The 27,029-nt window shown below is 44.6% G+C and overlaps 1 protein-coding gene across 4 annotated transcripts in view; it reads right to left on the reverse strand.

Annotated features, from left to right (window-relative positions):
• Nucleotides 1-27,029, reverse strand: part of Septin6 (septin 6) — a 71,381-nt gene that overhangs the window by 13,805 nt on the left and 30,547 nt on the right. For all 4 annotated transcript variants that reach the window (XM_047536045.1, XM_047536043.1, XM_047536042.1 and 1 more), the window contains exons 4-7: nucleotides 18,626-18,812; nucleotides 14,655-14,816; nucleotides 5,430-5,526; nucleotides 1,581-1,749 (exon numbers count right to left, since the gene is read on the reverse strand). In XM_047536045.1, the coding sequence (XP_047392001.1) occupies nucleotides 1,581-1,749; nucleotides 5,430-5,526; nucleotides 14,655-14,816; nucleotides 18,626-18,812 (615 nt within the window). The remainder of the gene's footprint in view (nucleotides 1-1,580; nucleotides 1,750-5,429; nucleotides 5,527-14,654; nucleotides 14,817-18,625; nucleotides 18,813-27,029) is intronic.

Here is a 27,029-nt window from a genome sequence, read left to right on the forward strand (position 1 = left end):
GGTGGGAATGTTCACAGGCAATGTGGAAAGGGGCCAGTGGAAGAGGAGTAAAGAGGACGAAGACACGGAAACAGACATATTCAGGATATGCCGGGCATGGTGGTGCACACCTGTAATCTCAGTGGCTTGGGAGGTCGAGGCAGGAGGATCAGAAGTTCAAAGCCAGGGCTGGGGAGATAGCTCAGTTGGTAGAGTGCTTACCTTGCAAGCACAAGGCCCTGGGTTCAATCCCCAGCACCACAAAAAAAAAAAAAAAAGTTCAAAGCCAGTCTCAGCAACTTAGTAAGGCCCTAAGCAACTTAGCAAGACCCTGTCTCTAAATAAAAAATAAAAAGGGCTAAGGATGTGGCTTAGTGGTTAAGTACCCCTGGTTCAATCCCTGGTACAAAAAAAAAAAAAGGAAAGAAAGGAGGGAAGGAAGGAAGGAAGGAAGGATGGAGCAAAGGAGGAGAGGAGGGGACCGAACTGCCAAGTGGAGATGCACTTCCTACTCCACAGATGCAGATGAAAACTGTGGGAGGCAAAGGAGAGAAGCACTTAGGGAGCTTTCACCAGAACAGAAAGCCTTCCTCCACACCAGGGACTCCAGTGACCCTTCCTAGCCTGTCCCTGTTAGGAACTAAGGCTGCTGGGCTTCACCCCAGGTCAGTTTTCTCTGCAAATAGGTACTATGGGAACTTAGAGGCCATTGGAAAGCTGCCTTCTCTCACAAACATCCCCTGCACTTGCTTTTTGATGCCTGACATTTCCTGAAAGGAGACTGAGCCCCATAAAGGGCACCACATGGTAATTTAACACATGGGGCTTATGTCACACATCATGCATATAGATCAGACACGCTTCTACTTGGTCTATCTCCCCCATCTGCATAAAACACTGCTTTCAGAAACATTCTTCTCTGAAAGCATCTTAGATTCTGATTTGAGAAATAGGCCAAATGATTATTCATATCCTGTGGCCAAAACAAAACTTGCACTTGAATGCAAACATAAAGGGACAGTGAATAAAGAACCTGCATTCATCAATATGGGTAATGACGGTTTCTGGTCCTATCTGGTGTGTGTGTGTGTTAAGCACTGGGGCTGGAACCCAGGGCCTCCCACACACTAGACAAGCATTCTATCACTGAGCTACATTCCTACCCTCCTGTCTGGTTTTGAGAATGGCAAGGAGGGTAAAGAAGAGACAGAAGCCTGGGCAGCAGATGCCTGATGAAGACAGTTACTAACTGCCACCCTGTGGAACAGGGTCCCAGCTCAGGGATCCCATCCCACACAGTTGACTCTATGCAGGGGTAGGGAGCTGTGAGATCCACCAGGCTGCCTCTCTGGGTCCCCTCCCTTCCCTCACACCTATAAACAGGACCGCAGTGCTTCCCAAGCCTATCCCACCGCAGCTCTCTTGGCTGGTGCACAGAGGCTGGGAAGGAAGGGACAAGCAGAATTGATGAGTGCATGCTCCCTGTTCCTCCATCGAGCACCCACGTCTGGCCTCCCCGGTCAATTCTCCAGCGCAAGGGTTCCACACCACCCCGATGGGCTGAGCTGGGCTGGGCTGGCCTGGTCTGGTGGGGGCGGTACCTGAAGGGTTTGCTGTCAGGGTCGGTGTCCTTGAAGCCCATCTCCTCCAGCTTACAGCGGCGGTACAGTTCATAGTGCCGGGTGTGGGTCTGCTCCCGCAGATCCTCCATGTTGACCCGAATCAGCATCTCCCGCAGCTTCACAAAGTCGCAGTGAGCCTCGTTTTCAACTGCATAGCGGGGGTTGGGGTGTTGAGAGTATATTGAAAGGAAGGCCGGCAGAAGCAGAAATGGATAAAATGACAGGCAACAGGTCTAACAGTGACATCGCCTTGCAATCTTGTAGATAGAGCCTGTGAACTGACCTCCTAATTCACTTTCCTACTGAAAATGCAAATGAAAAGTTATGAAAATGGTAGTCATGGAAAACTGTAATGCCATAAAAGTATCAAAGGATGATCAGTAGCACCTCAACCCAAATTCACCCATCAGACTATCACAGGAGTATCTATCCTGTGCCACTTTGTGGACAATAGCATATGTACACCCATCCAATAAACATTTGTGGAATATCTGTTCCCAGTACTGTATGGGGCCCTGGGAATTCAGAAACAAAGTCATGGAGTCCTGTTCTCAGGAGCTTATCGTTTAGTGGAAGAATAGATGTAAATATACAATGCAAAAATTATAAAAATGGAGGTAGAGCTGAGGTACAATGAAAGCCCAGAAGGTGGAGGGGAAGAGATCCTAAAAACTCCCTGGAGAGTGTAGGTTTCACCAAAGACACAGCTCCTAAGATGACTCTGGAAAGAAGAATAAGAACTTATCAGGCAGAGGAGAAACATAGTCCTTGCAAGGTCTCCACATGGTTACGTAAGGTTATATAAGTAGTACATTGCAGAGTTAGGATACAAACCAGGCAATGTAGCAGGGAGGCAAAGGTGATGAACAGATGGCCAAGTCTCCAAAGAATAAGGGGGGAAAGCCAGGGTATCAGGAGATGATGGTGACAAGTAGGGGAGAATCTCAAGGATGGCCCATCTGGATGGCAGAAGCTTCCAAGGAGGTGTATGAATAATGGTCTGATGAGCAGCAATGCGAACTAGAAGAAAGTGGACCCTGCTTTCTGGTCTGAGTGAAAAAGCCCCCTTCTTGAGAGAGTGTGGCAAAGGTCCGCATTTTGGATAGTGGCTAAGAATGACAGATGTGGACCAAATCACAGCAATGTGGATTTATGGCTGAAACAGAAGGTCATGAGCAGTACTCTGTCAAGGTGTCTCCAGGCATGTCTCCACTGTGTTAGATGGTGGTGTTTGGCCTAAACATGTGGGGACAGTGGTGTCTGAAATGATGAACAGGATCAGTCATTCCAGATTCTGTCTTGCAGGGTCTGGGAGAGGGCAATGGGAGCAAAAAGGGGTTTGGGGGTGACAGGGTTGGGTATACTTGCAACAGACTGCCTTGTAGTCATCACAGAAATCTTTCCAAAGCCCAAATCGACCCACATAACCCTTCTGCTTAAGGTCTGTTGCTTTGGGAGTACCCCCTATTCTGCTGTCATAGAACATAAACTGATATTTAAAATCACATCAGTAAGGCAACTTCTTGGGACCATGCTAAATGCCACCTGCTTCTCCATCTCTGGACAGGAATCCCTGATGGTCAGTCAGAAGAACTCAGTCCAAGGCCCCTGTAAGCTGCCCAAGCACTATGCAACATCATCCTCATTCAAACAGTCAGGGTTGTGGGTGTAGCTCAGTGGTAGAGGACTTGCCTAGCATGCTCAAGGCCCTGGGTCCCATCTCCAGCACCACAAAAATAAAATACAAGAATTAAAACTGAACAGTCAACTCAGATTTACAAGACAAACATTCAAGAACCCAGTTTTGGTTAGGTGTGGGGTAGTCCAAACAGGAGGAAGTCATCAGAACCACATCTGCTGGCTTCCCTCTCTCACCTCAGGTTCCTGTCTCTCAGGCCACATACTCATTCCCAGGGTAAGACTCTTGGTCCAGAAACCATTTACCAATGCTCCTAGTGGGACACTCCCAGTCCCAACTGGCAGGGAAGAGCAAAACATAGCACAGTTCTGATAACCAGTCCTGTCCTACCTAGAAAAAAAAAAATCTAGGCTGGTGGCGTAGCTCAGTGATAGAGCATTTTATTTGGCTAGCATGCACAAAGCCCTGAGTTCAGTCCCCAGCAATGCACAAAACAAAGTGGGCTGAGGATATGGCTCTATGGTAGAGCACTTGCCTAGAATACACAAGGTCCTAGGTTTAATCCCTAGCATTAAAGAAAAAAAAGGAAAAAGAGAAAATCCAACTATCGCTAATGGGTCTCTGGCATGATCTAAAGCATGCTAGCCCTTGTATTTGATGCAGACACCTTACCACCCACAATTTTTTTTTTTTTGCCAAACAGTAGGGATGAGCTTACAGAGAATCTGCCACCCTCTCATACAGTGCCCCTGCAATCTGTGGTCCAATTTATAGCTGTCCACTCTGAGGACCAGAGACACCTCTTCAGTCCATGGCAGTGTCCTAAGGCCTTATCTTATTTACTGAACCAACTAACCCTGAGGGTAACTTAACATTTGTCAGGCAGACCACAAAAGGAACTTTCCTGAGTGTATATTGGATTGCTTTTAAATTGAAATAATCATGCATTAAACATGCATACCAAAGAGTGCATGGAATCTTTAAGTGTAATTTAAAGACCTTTTTAAAAATGGACACTGATGTCTCTATAACCCAGGTTAAATAATATCAGTACTTTAGGAGCCCCTGCATTCCCCTTTCTGGTCTCATGCCCCACTCTCCATTCCCCCACTTCCCTTTGCAATGAGACTTAACTACTATCCTAACTTCAGGGTTTATCACTCACTTGTTTTCTTTTATAGTTTACCACTTATACACAAATTCATAAAAATATATATGGCACTTAGTTTTGCTTACTTTTGGAATTCATACAAAATGGAATTCTACAGTATACATTCTTCTGTGATTGATTTAGCTCAACATTATGTTTCTGAGATTCATTCATCCTGATGTAACTGTGTAGTTCATTTGTTTTCCCTGCTATGATATTCAATTATATGAATAAGTCACAATTTATTCAGTCTATTGTTTTTGCAGTGCTAGGGATTGAACCTAGGAGTGCTCTGACTCTGAGCTACATCCCCAGCCCTTTTTCTTTTATTTCAAGACACAATCTCATTAAGTTGCCCAGGCTGGCCTTGAACTTGTGATCCTCCTGTCTCAGCCTCATGCCTGGTGGGATTTCAGGCAGGCATGATGCAGGCTATTCAGTCTATTTTTGTTTGTTTCTTTGTTTTTGGTACCAGGGATTGAACTCAGGGGCTCTTTACCACTCAGCCTTTTTATTTTTATTTTTTTTATTTTGAGACAGGATCTTGCTAAGTTGCTTAGGGCCTCGCTAAGTTGCTAAGGCTGGCCTCGAATTTGCGATCTTCCTGCCTCAGCCTCCTGAGTTGCTAGGATTGCATGCGTATACCATCACACTCATTCAGTCTATTTTTAAAGACTATCAGGTTGTTTCTAATTACTTGGCATTGGGCACAGCACCACTGTGAACATTGTTTCACATCTCCTGGTACCCCTGGGCAAGAACATGTGTTTTCTTGCCCACTCCCTCCTACCTTGATCCATGTCCATTTGTTTTTCTTTTAGGGGTGCTTTCTCCATGAGAAACAAAGGGAGACTGTTCACATCAGAAAATCCACATAGGAAGCCAGAGTTTGCCTGTTAGTGAGCCCTATGGTTTGAGACCCAAGTTGAATGAGCAGAGGCTGGGGACATGTTAAGGTCTTGTTATTCAGAGACTGGGGACAAGCAAAGAGACAGACAGAAGGGATTCCCTGAGTGCAGCCCATCTGCTAGAGACTCACCCTGCACTGTGCCCCAAGGATACTGCCGGGCCTTCATCATCTTGTTCCCTATCTTCAGTTCTTCCGTGCTGCCAATGACAGCAAAGGGCAGGTGGGCCTGAAACAGAAGGCAAAAACCTGCTCAGAACTCCAGAGGAAAGTCATCGAGCATCCCACAATACAACTACTGCTCATCTCTGGGCCTCATTCTGCAATGTCACTCACAGCTGTCATCATCAAAAGGCACTGATTAAGCCACTGAGCTGCGTGGGAATAAGAGGCCTCATCCTAGCCTTTGCTGGACCAAAATTCACAAGAGAAGATAACAACGGCATGGCCAAATGTCATAGGGAAAAAGAGAGAAAATAAGCAGCATAATGAGCAGACGCATGGATTAGCAAGTGTATTACTCAGCTTTGCAGTGCTGTGACCAAAATCCTGGACGAGAACAACTTAGAGGAGGGAAAGCTTATTTGGGGTTTCAGAGGGCCATAGATGGCCAAGTTCATTGCTCTAGGCCCATTGCTCCAAGTCCATTGCTCTAGGCCCAAAGTGAGATAGCACATTATGGTGAAAGGGCATGGCAGAGGGAAACTGCTCCCTTCATGGCAGCCAGGAAGTGGGGGTAGCACAGGGAAGATGCGTCCTTCCAGGGCATGCACCCAGTGACCCACTTCCTCCAGCCATACCCCACTTACCTCCAGTTACCACCCAGTCTATTCAAACGAGAATGGACTGATGAGGTTTCAGCTCTCACACACCAATCATTTTACCCCTGAATATTCATGCAAGAACCCAGAAGCCTTGGGGGACACTCATATCCAAACCATAACAGCAAGCTATTCATTTGTCAGTTGCTGGAAGGAAAAGAGCCTTTGGAAGGTGGTAAGTGGGAAGAGGAGGCCGAGTATGGATAGAGAAGAGAAGGGAAAACTAAGGGAGCTGGTTTCACTGGCCGTCCCCTCTCCCACAAAGTGAGAGCACCCAGAAAAGACAGGTCCCGAAACCACGAGGCTGACGGAGGTATACTGTCCTCCTTCTCATCCTTCCCTGGACCAAGAACTCACACTGATCCCTTGAGCCTAGAAGGCAAGTCACCAATTCACCCACATGCCCATGACTGCTGGCTTCTATTTTAGGTGCTGTAAGGTAAACAAAGAAGTAGACGAGGGGCTGGGGTTGTGGCTCAGTGGTAGAGCACTCGCCTAGCATGTGTGAGGCACTGGGTTCGATTCTCTGCACCACATATAAGTAAATGAATAAATAAAGGTCTATCAACATCTAAAAATATATTAAAAAAAAGAAGTAGACAACACATTCCCTTAACCTCTGGGAGCTTAAAATCTTGTGGGGAAAGCCTGCTTTACATACCTAAAATCATAGGAGACTGTTGGGGTAAACACTCATCAGTGCCTAGGAAAGCTTGTAGTTCCACACAGTGAGATGTGAGTGAGATAAGAAGGCTCTAAAGAACATGATGACGGAGGAAACAGACAGGGGAAACTGGCCACTTCCCCTTGTCTCCAATCTTTATGTGAGGATCAAAAAAGAGTGACCTTGGTTGTAAAGTAAAAGAATATACTCATAAAACATCTGAAGAAGTCCACAGCATAGTAGGCATGCACCCTACCCTACAAATTCCCCCTGCTTATAGGTACGGGCCGGTTCTCCATTGTACCCTAGCCTGTCATTGCCAAAGAGCATGTGAGTAATAAAATGTCCAAACCCTCTCTGTTGATTCTTCCAAGTTCTTTCTTTAGGATCGGAAAATAGTACACTGGAGTCTGCTCGGCCCCGGGGATGAACAAAGGTGATATGTAACCAAGAGCCCAAATGTATGATCTGGGTCCCTGAACATAGTAGGTGCTTAATAAATATTCCTCGAAAGGCCATGGTAGGGTTGCACGAATAGGAGAGAGGAAAGAAGGCAATGTAGAGTCAGGGGTATGAGCTCAGTGTACGCAGGGGAGATGAGGAGCTGGGCCTGGATAGCAAGGAGTCTTTGTGGTCAGAGAAGAGGGAGCTGTCCCAGTGTGGGGCCTAGGAAACACTCTGGATGCCCCATTCCAAGGGAACCAGTCAGCCTGTAGGAGTCATCCCTAGCCAAATGGAACGGCTAAATAACTCTTGTTTACAAACCAGGTGAGCCCAGACAAGGCTCTACCCAAAAGGGCTTTATACCAACGGGTAAAAGACCCACTGGAGCAAGCTTTCTTAGCCTACTGTCAGAAACAGGCTGTGATCTCAGATGTTTTCACCTGTTTGTTCTACAAATATTTACTGAGTTCCTACTATGTGCTGGGCCAACAGACAAAAAAATGTTGAGCCAGGCTTGATGACACATGCCTATAATCCCAGCAACTTGGGAGGCTGAGGCAGGAGGATCGGAAGTTTGAGGCCGGCCTGGGCAACTTACTGAGATCCTGCCTCAAAATATAAATAAATAAATAAATAAGTAAATAGGATGAGGGTTGCAGTTCATTGGTTAAGCACCCCTGGGTTCAATCCCAGTACTAAAAAAAAAGTAAGAACAAAAGAACTCACAACATTAAATAAGCAAAGAGCCCGCACCTGGAGAGCCTGGAGGGTGCCCGGTGTGCTGGGAGAGAAAGGCAGATCAACCATGGTAGTATGGTAGGTAAGGGTTGTACACTGAGGCTCGAGGGCTGAAGGAACGCAAAGGCCGGAGTAACTAACTTCATGGGAAGCCAAAGAAGGCAGCACAGAATAGTGAGTCGTAGCACTTATACTAACAGTATGAGCTGCTACAAAATTAGTGTTGGTGGTGGCAATTTATTAAACTCTATGCACTGTGGGTCAGATGCCTTGCATTGCAATATCTCACAGGATCTTTACACCACTATGAGGTAGATAGTCTTATTACTCCCATTTTCTGGATGAGGAAACTGAGGCCCAGAAAAGCTGGCTTGCTGGCAGGCACATGATATTACGGAAAGAGCTAAAGGTGGAACCCAGATGTTATGGTTTAGATATGGGGTATCCCCAAAAGCTCATGTGTGAGACGATGCAAGAATGTTCAGAAGTGAAATGATTAGATTATGAGAAGTGACCTAATCAGTGGAGTAATTCAGTGGTTACTCCCTAGCATGTGGCTGGAGGAAGTAGGTCCACTGGGGATGTGTCTTTGGAGTATATGATTTGTTCCTGGTGAGTGGAACCCTCTTTCTGCTTCCTGGTTGCCATGTCCTGAGCTCTGTGATGTTTTGCATCAACTCAGGCCCAGAGGTATGGAGCCGGCCCACTATGAACTGAACCTCTGAAACCATGAGCCAGCCAAACTAAACTTTTCCTCTAAATTGTTCTCGCCAGGTCTTTTGACCAATGAAGCAAAACCTGACTAAAACATCAGGTCTCTCTGGCTTCAAAGCCTACCCCTTGCTTACTTTCTGCTCCACTTAAAGGTGAGAGCTCTAAACCTGGAGTAAACTAGTGGTAGGCCGGATCGTAAGAGGCAGTCCAACTCTGGGAAACCCGCAGCCAATCTATTGCTCGTTTGTTTAATCTGCATGCTGATCCTTTGTTTCCACTGTTTTTTAGCTCTTGACCCTAAGAATGTTCTTCAAAGCAGGAAAACACAGGATCTCATTAAGAGCTCTGCTCCAGAACAACCACATATTCCCCAAGGTGCTCGCCAGCTGTTGAAGCTGTTCTTCCCTTACCCTGTCCCTCTCTCAGCTGCCCATCTCAGCAAACCCCCAGCCCCTTCCCACTCCACTGACTGTTCCCGAAATAGGGACACAGGAAAGAGGGAAAGAGGAAGTCACAGATATGGAAGGTGGGTGTGGGCTGGTGGTGGAAAATATTTCAGCAACAACAATGTAAGATATCAAGGAACAAATTTAACAAAAGATGAACAAGAATGGACTAGGGTGTTGTGTGAGACCCTGGGTTTTATCCCCAAACTGCCCAAAAAAAAAGAAAAAAGAAAAAAGATGTGCATAAAATTTTACTGGAAAAACCACTTAGGTAGCTGGGTACACACCTGTAATACCAGCAGCTCGGGAGGCTGAAGCAGGAGGATCAAGAGTTCAAAGCCAGCCTCAGCAACTTAGTGAAGCCTTAAGCAATTCTGCAAGACCCTGTCTCTAAATAAAAGATAAAAAGGGCTGAGCATGTGGCTTGGTGGTTAAGCACCCCTGGGTTCAATTCCTAGTACCAAAAAAAAAAAAAAAAAAAAAAAAAAACAACTACTTAAGAAAACAGTGTGACGAAACATGGTAATTGAGCATGAGATCCCTGAGGAATTAGGGGAGCACGAAATTCCTGAAAATGCTACCCTGTGGTCTGAGTATCTCCAACCTGTACCATCTGGCTTTTGGGGGAAGGGGGATCAACTAGACATAATCGATCCCTATTCAGGGACCCAGAGATATCAGGAGCTTCAAATCCACCCCCACACACTTTCTGGGAAGATGTATCCCTGAAGAGATCCCAGAGCTTTAGCAACATGACAAAGGTGCCAAGGGGCAGGGACTGCAGAGGGCTAGATGGAGGGAGGAGGTGAGAAAGAGAAACCACATTATGTCATCCATTCCTTCATCCGGGGCTCTCAGCTCTAAGTGATTGAGGAGGAAGGTGTGTGAAGTGGGAGGCACTTCTCTGGGCTCAAGAAAGGAGGAGGAAAAAACCCAAGAAGAAAATAGAGGCACAGAAAATGTCAGCCTTCCCTTGGGCCTGTTATTTTTAATCATCAAGAGACATTGTCAGTCAGAATGACAGGGTCACTTGCTTCCCTTCTTCCTCAAACTTCTGTCACTTGATTCTTCTAACATCCTGTCTGCTCTCAAACACACAGCCCCCACCAAACTGAATTCAGAGGCCTCCCAAGACCCCCCCACACACACACTCCTTTAAAATTGGCATTAGACTGTTCCGGTAAGTATATGTGAGATCATTTCTGAGTGCTGGGCCACGATTATAAACTTTATTTTTGATCAGTGGGAACTGGGATATAGAGAGGTAAATAAGTTGCCCAGGTCCCAAACCCCCTCGCCCAGGTCTTCCCAGGAATCAGCGAGGCCATGGCACTTTGGCTGCCAGCCTCCCCCAGACACCCAGGGTGGCTATGCTCTAGCCTCCTGGCTAGATGGCATCTGTTGGAAATTAGCCAAGCATGACAGGCAGGAAATCAAGGGGGACCAGGCTCTGACTCTCTGTCCTGCTGCTCTTGAGAGACAGATGGCTATGATAACCAGAATGGAGTCAAGCAGGGTGGGGAGGAGATAAATCCCCTAATCAAACTCCCAGATCCTACCCATGGGACCCAAATCTGTAGCCAGGCTTTCTCATCCTCTTTTTTTATTTTTTTTTCAGGTTCCTGCAGGTGACTGACAGGTAACATTTTTTATGTGTGGACCCAGGAAGAGACTCCGATAATGGCAAGGCAATACTGCTGCTGACACACAGGCTCAGGAGCCTGTGTAACTGTCACCCAACCTCTGATGAGGTGTCACCAGATGTCAGATCTCCCAACCAGAGAACTCCAACAAGAGACAGTCTGAAGTTTCCCCTTTGGAGACTATTCCCAGATTCACTGTCTTAGTTTCTTTTGTGCTGCTATAACAAAATACTTGAGATTGGGTAATTTATAAAGAGCAGAAATTTATTTCTCATGGTTCTGAAGGTTGGGAAGTCAAGATCAAGGCACTGGCTGGTTTAGTTGTCTGATGAAGGCCTTATTGTTGCATCTTCACATGGCAGAAGGTGGAAGGACGAGCTAGCTGAATGTCACATGGAACACTAATGAGAGAACAGCCCCTATGACCTAATCACTTCATAAAGGCCCCATCTCTCTCTTCTCCATCTTTTCTGAAGTGTTGGGGATTGAAACCAGGGATGCTTTAACACTGAGCTTTTGACACAGTCCTTTTATTTATTATTATTATTATTATTTTTTTTTTTTTTTTTTTTGGTGCTGAGTACCGAACCCTGGGGCTCATGCATGCTAGGCAAACACTTAACCACTGAGCCACACCCCGGTCCCTTTTTTAAAAATTTTGAGATAGTATCTTGCTAAGTTGCTGAGGCCGGCCTTGAACTTTTTAATCCTCCTGCTTTAACCTCCTGAGTCACTCATCTCTTAAAACTATCACATGGACAATACTTTGTTTTTCAGGGGACACCTTCAAACCATAGTGCTGCCCTTATGGTCACGTGTCTACCTTTGGTATATTTTAAAGTGTTTGATGATCCACCTGGCATGACTTATTTTATTCTCATTCCACCACATTCACTATGTTTGAAAGAACAGAAAAATGTTCTCTTTAGCCCCATACAATAGCATCAGGCTCTTGTATAATCTCAAATGGGACTGGCTTCCAGCCTGAGTGGACAGTTTCCTTGTTGTGTGGCTGGTTTTGCTTGCCCCTGTTGAGGGCTGGAAGCTGAACAAGACCATTGCTTAATTTGTTCTCAAGTCAACTCTTGATGACTCCTGAAAAGGTACATGCAAACAATGGAAATACCACTGCTGTCTCAAAAGGGATGGGCTTATGCCTGTAGCTCTCCCTGTGACCCCATTGGTCAGTCATGTGCTCTTGCTGGACCTAAATGCCAAATGCCTTTGTGGAAACCAAACCCAAGACCTCACAAATGGCCAATTAACTGAACTTAGTCCAATAACAAGGCCTATTCCTTGGTCCCTGGCCATGGTTTGAGCCGTTCAAAGAACATTAAGTGGGCTGGGGTTGTGGCTTAGTGGTAGGGCACTTGCCTAGCATGTGTGAGGCACTGGGTTCCATTCTTAGCACCACATAAAAATAAATAAATAAAATAAAGGTATTGTGTCCATCTACAACTAAAAATATTTTTTAAAAAAAGAACAAGTTTAAACATCACAGCAATTTTTAGTATGAACGTATCTAACCTTGAGGTAGATCAAAGCACGGATTGAAAGTAGCACGCAATGAGATCTCTCTCTCACTTCTCTTGCCCTGTCAATCTGAAATAAGGCTTCCCAGGGCCACCAATAAGTCAAGGGGAAGCCCAAGAAAGTCCCCAGTGGTGAGCAAAAGGACAGCTGTAAGATCTTCTCCACTTAGACAAAAGGTTTCCTCCACTTCTTCTAATCCACTCCCCATGACAATTGGTTGTGGTGGCTGAGACTGTGGGGCTGGGGTGGAACCCAGGATTGAAAGGACAAGCCCAGGACTGTGAGGATATAGCTTCAAAAACAAATGGTTTATCCAAAACCTCTGGGTGCTTTTGACATGGTTGCTCCAGGAGCATGCAGGCTAAGCAATCCTGTGTATGAATTTTGTAGTGGTGACTCCTTCCTCTTTTCCCCTGCCCCAGCACTATGGTAACACAGACAAGTCCCACGTAGACCCCTCCCATGGGCGTGCCCAATTCCAGGCACACTAGTGGAAAAGCGACCCCTCTCTTTCCCACTCCAAAAAGCAATGGTGGAATGTCGGGAAGTGAGTGATCAGCAGTTGTTATAGGAATAGCCCTGAATCCACTCAAATTTCGTTTTTCAGAGTGAAACACTGGCAAATACCAGGCCGTTATGAATACCAGGGAACCCGTAACCTATTCACAGTCATAACTGCCTGGTTGAGGGCTAAGGGCGTAGTGCAGTGGTTGAGCGCTCGCCTAGTATGCACAGGGCTCTGGGTTCCATCCACAGCATTGAAAAAAAAAAAAAAAGCCTGATTTAGAACTGCTGCTTCATAGCATAGGAATTTTCCAGCCTTGAGGATGAACCTGCCCTAGGCTCAAGCAGAGGGCCAGAGCTGAGCTTTAGGTCCCAGGAGGACTGTCACTCCTAATCCATTAATCCACAATATAGCGACACATGGTTTCACGTGATACTTTGAGATTGGTGAGAAATTGTAGGTCCTATTTGTTCTTAGCAAAGCAAACCATAAGTCTAAAGGCTGCTTGGTGACTTTGGGAATCAGAGTTTGGAACACACCCATGGGGGCCAATGTCCTCAGGTGACTACATGCTTCCAGACACCAGCACCAATGATACCCAGACAATACTTCTCTCCAGGTTCCTACTTTTCTGCAGGCTAGGCGCCTGTTCAGATTTTCTCATCATAACAGAACCTAGTTTTCATCAAAACGCCCTGACTGCTTGCAAGGACAAGCACTAATCTTTTCAATTTTTTCCATGCCCACAGCAGGTCACAGAGGACACAGCTCCACCTACCAACAATCCACATGGCCTTACCCTTGAGCCAAATTTGTCAAAGATGATGAGGGACTTCTAATAACAAACCTATCTCGGGCGTACTGATGGACAGGAAGTCAGGCGAGACAATGACTCGCAGCCCTGCTATGCTAATTTGTTGGCCAATTCATAGGAGGTGGCAGCTGATGCTGTAATGATAACTTACAGGGCAGTGGCAACAGGAAAGTTTTCTAAAAATGGTTTTTATTACAAGGTTTTCCTGAGTTTGGCTATCCCCAGGCATTATGTCATTAGGAAAAACTGATGACTCTCAATAGAGAAAAAGAAATCTGTTCCCGAAGCAGAGGCTTTCTGAAAGCTATTAGCTGTCTCCTTAAAATCACAACATTGAAGCTTTCACGGCAACAGCATCAACACGTTGTAAAGAAGCATGAGGAGCTGTTTGACTTTCCGCCTCTATTACTCATTTCTCTCGTAGGGGGAAGTGGGGGAGGAGAAAAAAAGGACAGATTTTTTTAAATTATTCATTCACACTTAATAAAGCAAAGCATAACCCTGATATTTAAAAATAACATCTTCCTAGTCACCAGCAAAATTGGAGGCTAGCTATCACTCTTCTTCCCGGGGACAGAAGGCTTGACTATCTGAGTACAGATTATCCCTGAGTTTCTGAAACCAGTCAACTTCTTCTTTTGTTGCATGCATTTTTTGGTCAGAGACAAAGACTGTCTTTTCTGCAGTCCCATGGGGGCTGCCTGGCCTAGACCAGAGTGGCATCATGAAGGTGGGCTGGGAGGTCTGAATTCCCTGCTCCACACGCCACCCAGAGTCAGTCTTTTCCTCTCCCTCAGACTGGCTATTAATCACTGCATCTCTGAGGCTTTAAAAGAACCACCACTAGGAGAAAGAAGTTGACTTGGTTCTGAATTTTCTCACAAATATCCGAGACTCAGGTCATCAAGGGTTGACTAGACTAAGATGGCTGGTGAGGGTACTTCACTGTTATTTTATTTTTTCACTGTTATTTTGTAAAATAATAATAACAGAGCCCAAAAGACCAGAAAGTTGAACCCCAGTGCTCCAACTCACATTCATGGTCCCATTGATCTCTGCCACCGATTCGTCATCTGTGGGGAATTGATAGATCTGGACCCCGTTGCTGACAAGTTCACTGGTGATTTTGATTTTGAACTTTGTTAGCTCGCTCTTAGAAATGGCGTCTGATTTGGCAATGATGGGGATTATGTTCACCTAGGGAAAAGAGAAACAAAGTGGAGTCGTTAGTAACTGGCAACTGATGGCCACATGACCTAGGCCTTCCACCAGCTGCCAGAGGGAGCAGCGCACCCACTGGTCCAGGACAGGCCACCTCTGTAGCCATATAACAATATATTAAACAATAATGAGTATTTACTAAGTGCTGGGGACCGAACTAAATACTTCATATGGATTAACACAATTCATGCTGACAATAACCCCCTAAGGGGTATAATTATGACTTTTACGAATGAGAAATTGAAGCATAGAGAGGTTAAGTGACCTGTCCAAGGTCACAGAGCAGGTAAATAGTAGAACTTAGATTCAAATCCAAGTTCAGTCTTGTTCCTAAGACCATAAGTGTCAGCCAGTTCAGGTCCAAGTTGAGCTATGTGATATCTTAGTATCAAGGTCACTGCTGGGGTAATTTAAAAGATGACAGTTGGGAATCTGTGATTGACAAAGGGGCGTGGCCACTCCTTCCTAGCAATAAATCGTCCCAATCCATCCAGTCTAGGATAGCCCCAGTCAGCTATGGACCTAAATGAGACCCACGTGGAAGATGGCAGGTAAGGGAGGCCAGGGCAGTGCTTGGTAAGGATGCACACCTAGCTCTCTTTATGGCAGGAGCCCAGTTAGGAGAAGAAAACTCTCCTCATTATCAATTTGATCTGATACTTATGCAAAAAGTATACTTTATACTGCTTTATACTGCTTGAATCCCATGATTAATTTTGGGGTAAAGAAAAAAGATGTAAACCACAGTAACGGGAAGTTATGCTCCATGTAGGTATGGAGTATGTAGGGTATGTATGTAGAAAATACATTCTACTGTCATGCATAACTAACAAGAACAAATAAAAAATTCTAAACACACAAAAAAATTAATTATTCTACCTTGTAATTGACCTAATTATATTTACTTGAATTACGTGTTCAAACACACAAAAGTAGGGATTAAGTAATAAACTTGCATTAGTCAATCACAATTCCACAATGGCAATAGGTGATACCTCGAAAGTGCTTTGGTCTAGTGATATAATTTAATTGGAAGGCTATCAAATATTTCATAAATGTTTACTTATATTCAAAGATTATTGAAAATACTATGTGCAGTGATGTCATATGATAATTATTTTCTTTCTGTAGTATAAAAAATGAAAAGGAATCACCAAGTCCAGGTCTGAAGGATGCTATGTACAATAGCCATATTAAACAAATTTTGGTAATTTGTTTAACAATTTTGGTAATTTTAAACAAAATTTGGTAATTTGAAAAAAAAAAAAGAAATCAGATGTAAGCCAAGCACAGTAATGCACACCTATAATCCCAGCTACTCAGGAGGTAGAGGCGGTATAATCACAAGTTCCAGGTCAGTCTTGATAACTTAGGGAGACCATATCTCAAAAGTGAGAAAAAGGGTGGGGGGCTAGGGATGTAGCTCAGTGGTAGAATACGGCTGGGTGAAATCCCCAGAAGAAGGAAGGGAGAAAGAAAGAGTGAGTAAATGCCCAATTTCAGATAGTAGGACAGACCTAATGCCACCCCAAAGTTCAACCCATCTGAACCCTGATTGCTGAAATCCCCCCAAGAAGGCACAAGGTTTTTACCATCAAAGATAAAGATACTTAACATGTGCATGGTTTGTAAGGCAGAGCACACCTAAGGTCAGGTTCCCATGAAGAGCATAGTCAGTTGGGCGTGGTGGCACTCACTTGTAATCCCAGTGGCTCGGGAGGCTGATTTCAAGGCCAGCCTCAGCAACTTAATGAGGCCCTAAGCGATTTAGTGAGATCCTGTCTCAAAATAAAAAATGAAAAGGACTGGGGAAGTGGCTCAGTGGTTAAATGCCCCTGGGTTCAATTCCTGGTACAAAAAAAAAAAAAAAAAAAGAGCCAGTAGATACCAATGGGGAGGTATCTGGGCTCTGAACAGGGGATCTGGGTGCTCTAGATATGATCTGGAAGAGAAGTCCTATCTCCTTTGCACTTTGGCTTAGGAATGCTTCAGAAGGCAGGTACCACACAGAGTTTCAGGTGCTGAGCCAAAGGAAGATTGGACCTTAGAGGCAGCTTCTTTGAAGTCTCTGATGGCAGGAGGGTGCCAAAGCCCTTGCCAAAGTGGAACCACAGGCAGAGCCAATCCTCCTTATCGCTTTTTGCCAAGTTCCCATTGGTACGCTATAAACAAATGTCAGAAACTGCTTACTTAATGCAGTCCACCTACCAGGCTGCCAGCCACATGGCTCACTGCTGCCCTATACAGGGGCATGCCCGGCATGGCGACATTTCCAGAGCAGCTTATTATTCATGTGCAGTGAGCTCATTGCTGTGAAAAATGAAAAAAAAATTGCTCCTATTCTGATTATAGCTGAAATTCAGTTTTTCTTGTGGATATGCTACCAAATGACTGCATTTAAATTAGAGTTTTGTAAAATAAAATACTTTGGAGTCAGAGAGATCTAGGTCCAAACTTCATTACAAAGTTGTCTGACCTTGAGCAAGCCACCTCTGTACCTCAGTTTTCCCCTTTATAAAATGGGAATAATAGTACCCACCATGCTAGAGCATTAGAAAGATGAAATTAATTCATGCACATAGAGAACTCATCACAGTATCTGGCACATACTAAATGTTAGGAGAAAGCCTAGTAATTGGGCTTTTTAAAGAATCCTGTGGTCAATTCATTGGTATAGCAAATAATCCTTTAACACAAAGAATCATCCAATTTACATATGGTGTGGGATTTGCATTTTGCTGTTTCTCTTAAAGAATTGCATGCCTCAAGCCGGGCATGGTGGCACACGCTTGTAATCCCAGCAGCTTGGGAAGAGGATCACAAGTTCAAAGCCAGCCTCAGCAATTTAGCAAGGCTCTAAGCAACACAGTGAGACCAGACCCTGTCTCAAAATAAAATATGAAAATGGGCTGGGGATGTTGCTCAGTGGCTAAGCACTCTTGGATTCAATCCCTGGTACCTCCATCCCCACACACAAAAAAAAGAAAAAAGCAATGCCTGCCTGAAAAAGAAAAGAAAAAGGGCATGACTGATTCTCATGGCCATCTTTCTAAGGCACGAGGCAACATAACAGTACCACAGATCTGGGTTCAAATCTAGACTCTTCCAGTAGCTAGCTATATGACAACAGGTAAGTCACTTCAACTTGGAGCCCCTACTTTCTCTTCTATGAAATAGGATGACGGGCCAGGTGTAGTGGTGCACATCTGTAATCCCAGCAACTCAGGAGGCTAAGGCAGGGGGATCACAAGTTCCAGGGCAGCCTCAGCAATGTAGCAAAAACCTGTCTCAAAATAAAAAATAAAAAGGGCTGGAATACAGCTCAGTAGTAGCATACTTGCCTACCATGCCTACTGGGTATGATTCCCCAGCTCTGCAAAAGAAAAAATTATCTTCTATTACAATATCAGCTTTCAAAGTCAAGTTTGCATATTTAATTCAAGCACAAGCTGGTTAATATTGGGACGTTGAAAAAGAACAACTATCCATGGCCAAAGCCTTTGCCTCTGGACCTGGATAATTGTTTGCCTTGCATCGATCCTGATTTCCAAGAGGGATCAGAGCAGACAGAAAGCTCAGGACAAACCCACCCTTGGTGCTGGGAAACCAGATGACAAAGCATTTGACAAAGGTGTTAGATCAATAACATCATCTTTTTGGAGGAACAGGGAATGAGAGAGAGGATAACGATGCCACAAAATCTCTCCTGGAATTCAACATCCACTGTGTATAAGAGATTGATATAAGTGAATTCAGCTTGCCCAGTCTTCCACCTGCCTCCATACCTTGCTGTCCAGCTTCTTCATCGTCACTAGGTCCAGAGACTTCAGAGAATGACCTGTGGGGGCGATGAAGTACAGGCAGGCATGGATTCGGGAGTCATGGTAGGTGTGCAGCACTCTTCGGATCTTCAGCTCTTCCTGCAGGTAGGCCTCAAACTGCGCATCAATGAATTCCACAATGGGCTTGTAGCTAGAGGAGAGAGTAAGGAAATAGTTGGACCCCTTCAAAAACTTGGATTTGACACTGTTATGATTTGGGTGTGAGGTATCCCCTAAAAGCTCACGTGTGAGACAATGCAAGAAGGTCTGAAGGAGAGATGATTGGGTTATAGCCTTAACCTAATCAAAGAATTGATCCCTGATGGGATTAACTGAGTGGTGACTGGAAGCAGATGGGGTGTGGCTGGAGGAGTGGTTCACAGGGGGCGGGGTTATGGGCATATATTTGGTATCTGGAGAATGGAGTCTCTCTCTGCTTCCTGATCATCATGTGAGCCACTTCCCTCCACTTCCCTCTTCTGCCATCATGTTCTGCCTCACCTTGAGCCCTGAAGAATGGAGCTGGCCTTCTATGGATGCAGACTTCTGAAACCATGAACCCCTGAGTAAACTGTTCCTCCTCTATAATCATTCTAGTCAGATATTTTAGTCACAGCAGCGAAAAGGCTGAGTAAAACAGACACCATTCCTTTTAGAAATGTAAAAGACCTCTGTAATCTGTAATCTCCCTCATCTAGCTGGATTTCTCCATCTCTCTTCAGTGGGTTTCCAATCCTGTCTGCCCGGCCACCTTCTTGATCCCTGCATGAGCTCAATTTATGCCTTCCTGTATACCTTCACTCTGGAACACCTGCTTCTCTCTCTTCATCCCAATTCTGCCATCCTACACCTCAGGGTTCAGTTTAATGCCTATCTCCTTCCTACAAACTTCCCCATCTATGCTAGAAACCCTTCTGTGACCCAGTAGCTTTATAAAAACCATGGTACTGGATTGCCTGCCATTGCTTCACAAAGATTTGTATTCTCTCAACTTAACTGTGTCCTCATGAAGGGGCAGGGATTGTGAAGGACACTTCCTCTCTCCTATGGGGTCCGAGGCAATGGGAATCAACTGGTGGATTCCATGAGGGGATTAGTTTTCCTCCATGCTGGGCCCATGTCTGCTTCCCGCATCTGCCCTCATTGAGCCTGTGATGGGAGTTGAATTCACATATTCCCATGATGAGGAATTTTGTCAGAACATTGTGGGATTTTTGCTCATTTTTGCTAGGTTAAGTGGAGTAGCCCAATCGGCTCCCAGATCCACTTCTCATTTCCTCCAAGGTTATGATTTTTAAATCTAAGTATTCAGGGCTGGGGGTGTAGCTCAGTGTAGAGCTCTTGCCTAGCATGTACAAGGCCCTGGGCGCAATACCACACACGTGAATCTAAGTATTCAGGCAAAATTTAGTAAAAAGACTCCCCCACTACGCACACACCATCCAGCATGGCCCAGCAAATTGACTCTCCATGCACAGCACCCCCAGGTGATCCCCATGTCTCATCAAGACCCACCCCCTTTATTGGGGATTGAACACAGGACTTTGTGCATGCTAGACAAGCACTCTACTACTGAGCTGCATCCCCAGCTCCTTTGTAAATTTTAAGACAGGATCTGGCTAAAATTTTCAGACTGGCCTGTAACTTGCAATCCTCAGCCTCCAGGGTAGCTGGGACTACAGGCATGAGCCACCTTGCCTGACTCATCATAGGTTCTTAAACAGTCAGCCCTTTACTTCTCCCTGCCCTGGGCTTTCCTGGATGCTTCCCTCACTTCCTGCCCCTAGCCCTGCCCAGGCCATCCCTGCCATCTCTATAGCCCCTTTCTGCTCTACTTAGGTCAGCATAGCTTCAGCCACACCTCTCTTCTCAATCCCCGTTTGGGCACTGCCTCTCTGTCTGAGGGGCTGCTTCCCTTTAGGGAAGAAAGGGTTCATTCCCTGGGCCTAGGGCAAGGACTTTGCAGATACCACTGCCAGAAGGGAACATGATCAGAGGAGGAGCTAGGTCCAATCAATGCCTCCCACCTGCAGCAGCCTCCAACCAAAGTCTTTTTGAAAGAGCCCCCTAGTAGGGAAGGGAAAACAGTGTTTAAAAAAAAAGAATCACAGGGCTGGGGATATAGCTCAGTTGGTAGAGTGCTTGCCTTGCAAGCACAAGGCCCTGGGTTCAATCCCCAGCACTTAAAAAAAAAAAAAAAAAGAATCACAGAATCCTAGATCCTGAGAGCTGCATATACAGGTGCAGGGTATCTCTGAAGCCTCAAAGAAAAAATCTAAAAATACAGTCTTTTCTTTCTTCCTTTGATCCCTCTGAGCTGACATGGTTCTGAAGGGTAATAGCATCAAAGGATCTCTTGGTTGCAGAGATCCTTAGACGATTCCAGGAGAATTTCAAGTGAGGATGAAGGATGCATTCCCTAGGCTTATCTCATTTTAAGATGATTGGCTGGTTTGAATTATCTGATCATGGCACTGCTTCATCTTTTTCTCGATTACATAACTTTTTTTTTTCTTTTTCTTTGTTTTACTGCATCTTTTGCTTCACAAAAGGAAACAGAGGAAAGAAAAGAGGATTTTTAAGCCTTTTCCCCCATGAATCTCTAGTGATACCCTGTGTCCATCTTACAGCCATTGCCTCTGGCTCTCAGTCTCTGAAGAGGTGCATGGATCAGATCAGCCCAACCAGCAAATCAGCTACCAGGATTTGGTTTAAAGGAATCTGACATGGGTGACTCATCTTTGTCTTAATCATCTTTGCATCCTCAGTGTCTGGCCTGCTGTCTGGAACATAGTAAGGGGTCCACCACCGCTCTGCACTCCCTCGAGCCACCCCCCAAGTGGCTCACCTGCCCATGGTGGCCATCTCTGCCCCCATGCTTCCCTGTGCTCAGTGGACTCCAGTTCATGGTTAACAAAATCCTTATTCCCACAGGCAACTTCCTCGCCAACTGCTTCCTTCCTCTAAGTGATAGCTGACAGTCTTTCAAAGATGACACTTTTCTCATATCCTTCTCGACTGCACATTTCTACATGTCCCACACTCAAGTTTCATGACCAGAGAGAGCATCTTTCTTCTAGCTCTTTATTTCCTGATCTATGATTTTTTCCATCTCCAACAGAACCCAGCTCCAACAGACTCTGCCCCTCTCCATCACTACTGTTCATCTTTTCCCTTATAAAACATGAGTTCATAACCTGGGGTTCACCTGCCTCCAGGGGTCTGTGGGTAGAATTCTGAGAATCCATGAACTTGGATAGGAAGAAAATACATCTTTGTCACTAATCTCTAATTAAATGTAGGTAACAATCTGCAGTAATGTTGCAGTATCTATCTGTGATTTCATAACCAATAGAAATCACCGATGTTTATCATTTGTATTCCAGTGGTTGCAAGTACCTCAAGATAGCCTTTATATTCATCACAACTCCTAAATTCTGATAACCAATAAGGCTGCATATAGATGTTATTTCAGAAATTAATGCATAAACACATGGATTACTATATCACCATTTTAAAATAGTTTGGTAACTGTACTTTCAGTACAACCGATATATTTTAAGCATTTAAAATTGTTAGTTCAAGAATGAGCCCAAAGGCCACACAAGATTACTAAAGGGACCAAGGGTACAAATAGCCTCTGGTCTACACAGTATTTCTTATTTATTTCAGATAGTGATATGTACTACAAAGACACTACAGCAGGATATTGGAATAAAAAGCAACTGGAGGTTTGGCTATTTTCAATACAGTGACCAGGGCTGGGGTTGTGGTTCACTGATAGAGAGCACTTGCCTAGCACATGTGAGGCACTGGGTTCAATCCTAAGCACCACCTAAAAAAAAAGTAAATAAAATAAAAGTATTGTGTCCATCTACAACTAAAAATGTTTATAAATAAATAAATAAATAAATACAGTGACCAAGGAAGGCTCCTCTGAGGATGTGATACTTGAACTATAAAGATGAAAATGTGATGCTAAGTGAAATAGGCCAAGCCCAAAAAACCAAAGGCTGAATGTTTTCTCTGATAAGTGGATGACGATAATAAAAAGGGGGGTGGTCGGAGGCGGGAAAGAGAAGAATGAAGGAAAGTTGGATGGTGTAAAGGAAAATGGGGCAGGAGGGGGTGGGGGAAGGAAAGATGGTGGAATGAAACAGACACTATTACCCTATGTATACGAATGGTGTGAATCTACATCGTGTACAACCATAGAAATGAAAAGTTGTACCCCATTTGGGTACAACGAATCAAAATGCAGTCTGTAAAAATAAAAAAAAAATTTTAAATAAAATTTTTTTAAAAAGGGATGAGAATGTGAGAGCCATGGAGAGGTCGAGAAGAAGAGCATTCTATAAGGAGAGGGAATAAAAAATGTAATAATGACCCTGAGCAGAAACCTGCTGGACAAGTTCAAGCAATAGGAAGAAGGCCAGGGAGCTGAGATTTAGTGAACGAAGGACAAATAATCAACTATTCACGGGTGGGGTTGTAGCTCAGTGGTAGAAACCTTGCCTGGCATGCGTTTGAGGCACCAGGTTCACGCTCAGCACTGCATAAATAAAATAAAGCTATTATGTCCACCTACGAACAAAAATAAATAAATAAATAAATAAATAAACTATTCACAATAGCCAAAAGGTGAAAACAGCCCAAATGTCCATTGACCAATGACTAGATGAAGAAAATTTAGACTATTCATACATCATTAGCCATACAAAAAACAATTCTGATAATGCTGCCACATGGATGAACCTTAAAAACATTATGCTAAATGAAATAACCAGACACAAGGACAAATACTGTATGACTCCACTTATATGAGGCACCTAGACTAGTCAATTTCATAGAGATAGAAAATCAAATAGTGGTTAACAGGGACTGAGGCAAGTGAGGGAGTGGGGAATGACTGATTAATGAGTTTCCTTTCAGGGTGACGAAAACATTTTGGAACTAGATAGAGCTGGTGGCTGCACAATAGATAGTGGTGATGGCTGTCAACGCATTAAATGGTACTGCATTGTTCACTTCAAATAGTTAATTGTGTTATGTGAATTTCACCTCAACAACAGCAGGAAAGAATTATAAAAGATGAAGCAAGCAAGGTAGCAGGAGCCAGATTATGTAGGGTCTCGTGGGTAGACTATAGTAAGGAATTGTTTTCTCTGTGAATTGGGTCTTCTGTTCCATAATGCTTTCTAATTGGTTATTGTTGATTTTTAAGTCTATACCTTTCTGGATTGTTTGTTTTGAAACTGGCTACCTATGGAACTGCTATTTGCTTGAATTGTTTTTTCAGCTGACTGCCTAAATATTCTATTTGTTATGATTTGGATCTTTTTTGGGGGGGCAGGGGGTACCAGGGATTGAACTCAGGGGCACTCAACCACTGAGCCACATCCCTAGCCCTAGTCTGCATTTTATTTAGAGACAGGGTCTCACTGAGTTGCTTAGCACTTTGCCATTGCTGAGGTTGGCTTTGAATTCTCGATCCTCCTGCCTCAGTCTCCTGAGCCACTGGGATTATAGGCATGTGCCACCATGCCCAGCAGTTTTATCTTACACAACCCCAAGGGCCGATATGCTAAAAGTATGACTGCCAGCCTGTGACACTTTGGGGAGGTGATGGAACCAGTAGGCAATGGGGCCTAGGGGAAGGAAGTTAGGTCATAGGAGTGTGCCCTTGAAGGGGATGTTGGGACCCCAGTCCCTTCCTCTCTCTCTTTGCTTCCTGGCCACCATGAGGTAATCAGCTTTTCGTCACCACGCACTTTGGACTGTGATGTTCTGCCTCACAGACCCAAAAGCAACAGAACAGACTGAAACATTTGAAACCATGAGCCAAAACAAACTTTTCCTCCTTTTCAGTTGATTTTCTCAGGTATTTTGTCTCAGAGATGAAAAACCAACCAACATGATATTATGGAAAAATAATAACTTTACCTCTCAATGAATATTTTTCAATTGTCATCTTTCTTGAAAACATTGATCCTTCTTAAATGTCCTTTCTTAAAACACTGTCCCCTGGCTTCACTGATACAATTACCTCTTACCTCTGTAACTCTTCTTTCTCACTTGCCTTAGCTAAATTCTTGGTCTGTCCCTGAGGTTTTATCTTCTGTTGTCCTCCTACATATTACATACACAGTGTCCCTGGGTAGTCTTACTCATTCCCATGACCTCAGTCATTACCATCTTCCTTTCATATTTCCTAGTCACATGGAAGTCATATTAATCTTCCTCTCCCTTGTGCCAGTGTCCTCTGCAGACACAACTACCAGAGGCCCCCCCTGATGGAACCCCACATGGCCTGGTCACAGACACTGTATTCCAACACAACCATCTTAGAAACCAAAGCCAAGAGACCACATGGTCAGATCTACCGGAACAGAGCCCAAAGTGACAACAGCCAATTTACCCTCTCCCCCTCTTCCAGTCACCTCCTCTCCTCTACATGCATCCCTATTCTACTATCTGCCTTGGACTCCTTCTCCTTGGGTTCTCCTCCTTCCAAACACATTCCACTAGGCCCTACGAAGCCCCTGTACCAAGATAAACAAAATTGTCTACATCTTTGCCACTCAGAGTATGGTCCTTGGGTCAGCAGCACCCACATCAACAGACAGCTGGTTAGAAATGTAGAATCTGGGATCCTCAACCCAGACCTACAGAATCAGAATCTGCAATTTATCCAGAGCCCCAATGGCTTATATGCACATTAAAGTTTGAGAAGTGTTGGTCTATGACATCTGCCTTTTCAAATATGCCCACCCTGACAAAAACTTAATGCTCTCCTGAGGATGCCATGACCCAGCAGCCATCACCAACACAGGCTTCTCATTCTCCAAGAACCCTAACCCTGAGGGCCGCTGCAGTGGGCATGCGCATAGCTCCTCAGTTCCCTCCTCCACCTCAGTGGAAACACCTTTCTTCACCAGAGACCTTTGCCACCTTCTTCTGGCAGCACCTGGTTCAGTCTTTCTCCCCCTTCTAGGCGACTCCAATGTGTCTGTAAAGTTCAGTCACTGACATTTAGACTCTATTCTTTGACTGCCTCAACTTGACTGCCTCAGTCTTCAGTTCCCTCCACATCAACCACCACCTTATCATTAGCCAGACCAGCTCCACCTAAGAAATCCTCCATCACCCAACTCTCCGACCACACTGTACATCTATCCATCTCTCTCACATCTTCAATCCTAAGTCTGACCTTTCACCTCATAGAATCCTCTGGAACCTTGTCCCTTCCATTATCTCTCAGAAGATCAATGCTTTCCTGGTCTCATCTCCCTCTCTGCCCAAGCTGAATCTCATAATTGATCATTAAAACCACTCTTTTTCTTTTCCTTTTTTTTTTTTTGGACAGGGTCTTACTATGTTGTCCAAGCTGGCCTCAAACTCCTGGGCTCAAGCAAACTTCCTGCCTCAGTCTCCACAGCAGCTGGGACTATAGGTGCATGCCACTATGCCCAGCTGCAAACCATTCTTTTATCAACACATTCATCTTCATTTAACCCATGTCCTTCCACCCTATTTACCTAGTGAAATTGCCACACTGAAAGAATATCTCTGCTGCTACATCTCTGATGCTGGATAGAAGCGATCATAAAACTATGGGTCTCAACACCATTATAAATTCATGGCCTCCAACTTCATATGGGCCTCTACAGCAATATGGCAGTCCCTTTCTTGGCCTTGATTGACATCCTTTCCATTTTCCTCATTGACATTCCAAACTCTCACCTACAACTCCAAAATTATTCCTGACCCTTTCACTCTCACAAGATGATTTCACTGCCTCCTTTACCAACAAATTCCAGGCCACCAGGCTCACCAGGACCTAAGTTTCCTGCCTCCCTCCCTATCTTCTACAAAGGAACCCACCCTTCCCTGCTTCCTTGTAGTCTCTGAGGATGGAGCATTTCTCTTCTATTCATTGTCCCTGTGCTCTTGATTTCATCCCTTTCAGGCTCTTTGGGATCCTTGGTTCATCTACCAACTCATCGCTTCCTACTGAATCTTCCCCCTCAACCTATAAACAGGCTTAAGTCTTCCCTTATCTCCAAGAATGACCTTTCTCAACCCAATCCTCCCCAACCACCCATCTCTCTCCAACGCCTCCCCCATGCCATCAAGTTTGTCTTCTGCAACTAGCACAGGTTTTGTCTGGCATACAGTAGGTACTTAATAAATATTTAAGGGGTGAATGGAAATTTCCTGAAAGAACAGTCTACTCAATTTTTTGAAATGTCTCATTCACTCTTCAACACATTGTAAAATGTTTTCTATCCACACTAGTTAACACATTCAATGGATACCTTCAGTTTTAAATGATGACAATATATAGGTATTCTCTTTATTTTTCCCA

The sequence above is a fragment of the Sciurus carolinensis genome, chromosome X, assembly GCF_902686445.1.
Source record: "Sciurus carolinensis chromosome X, mSciCar1.2, whole genome shotgun sequence".
Classification (NCBI taxonomy): Eukaryota; Metazoa; Chordata; class Mammalia; order Rodentia; family Sciuridae; genus Sciurus; species Sciurus carolinensis.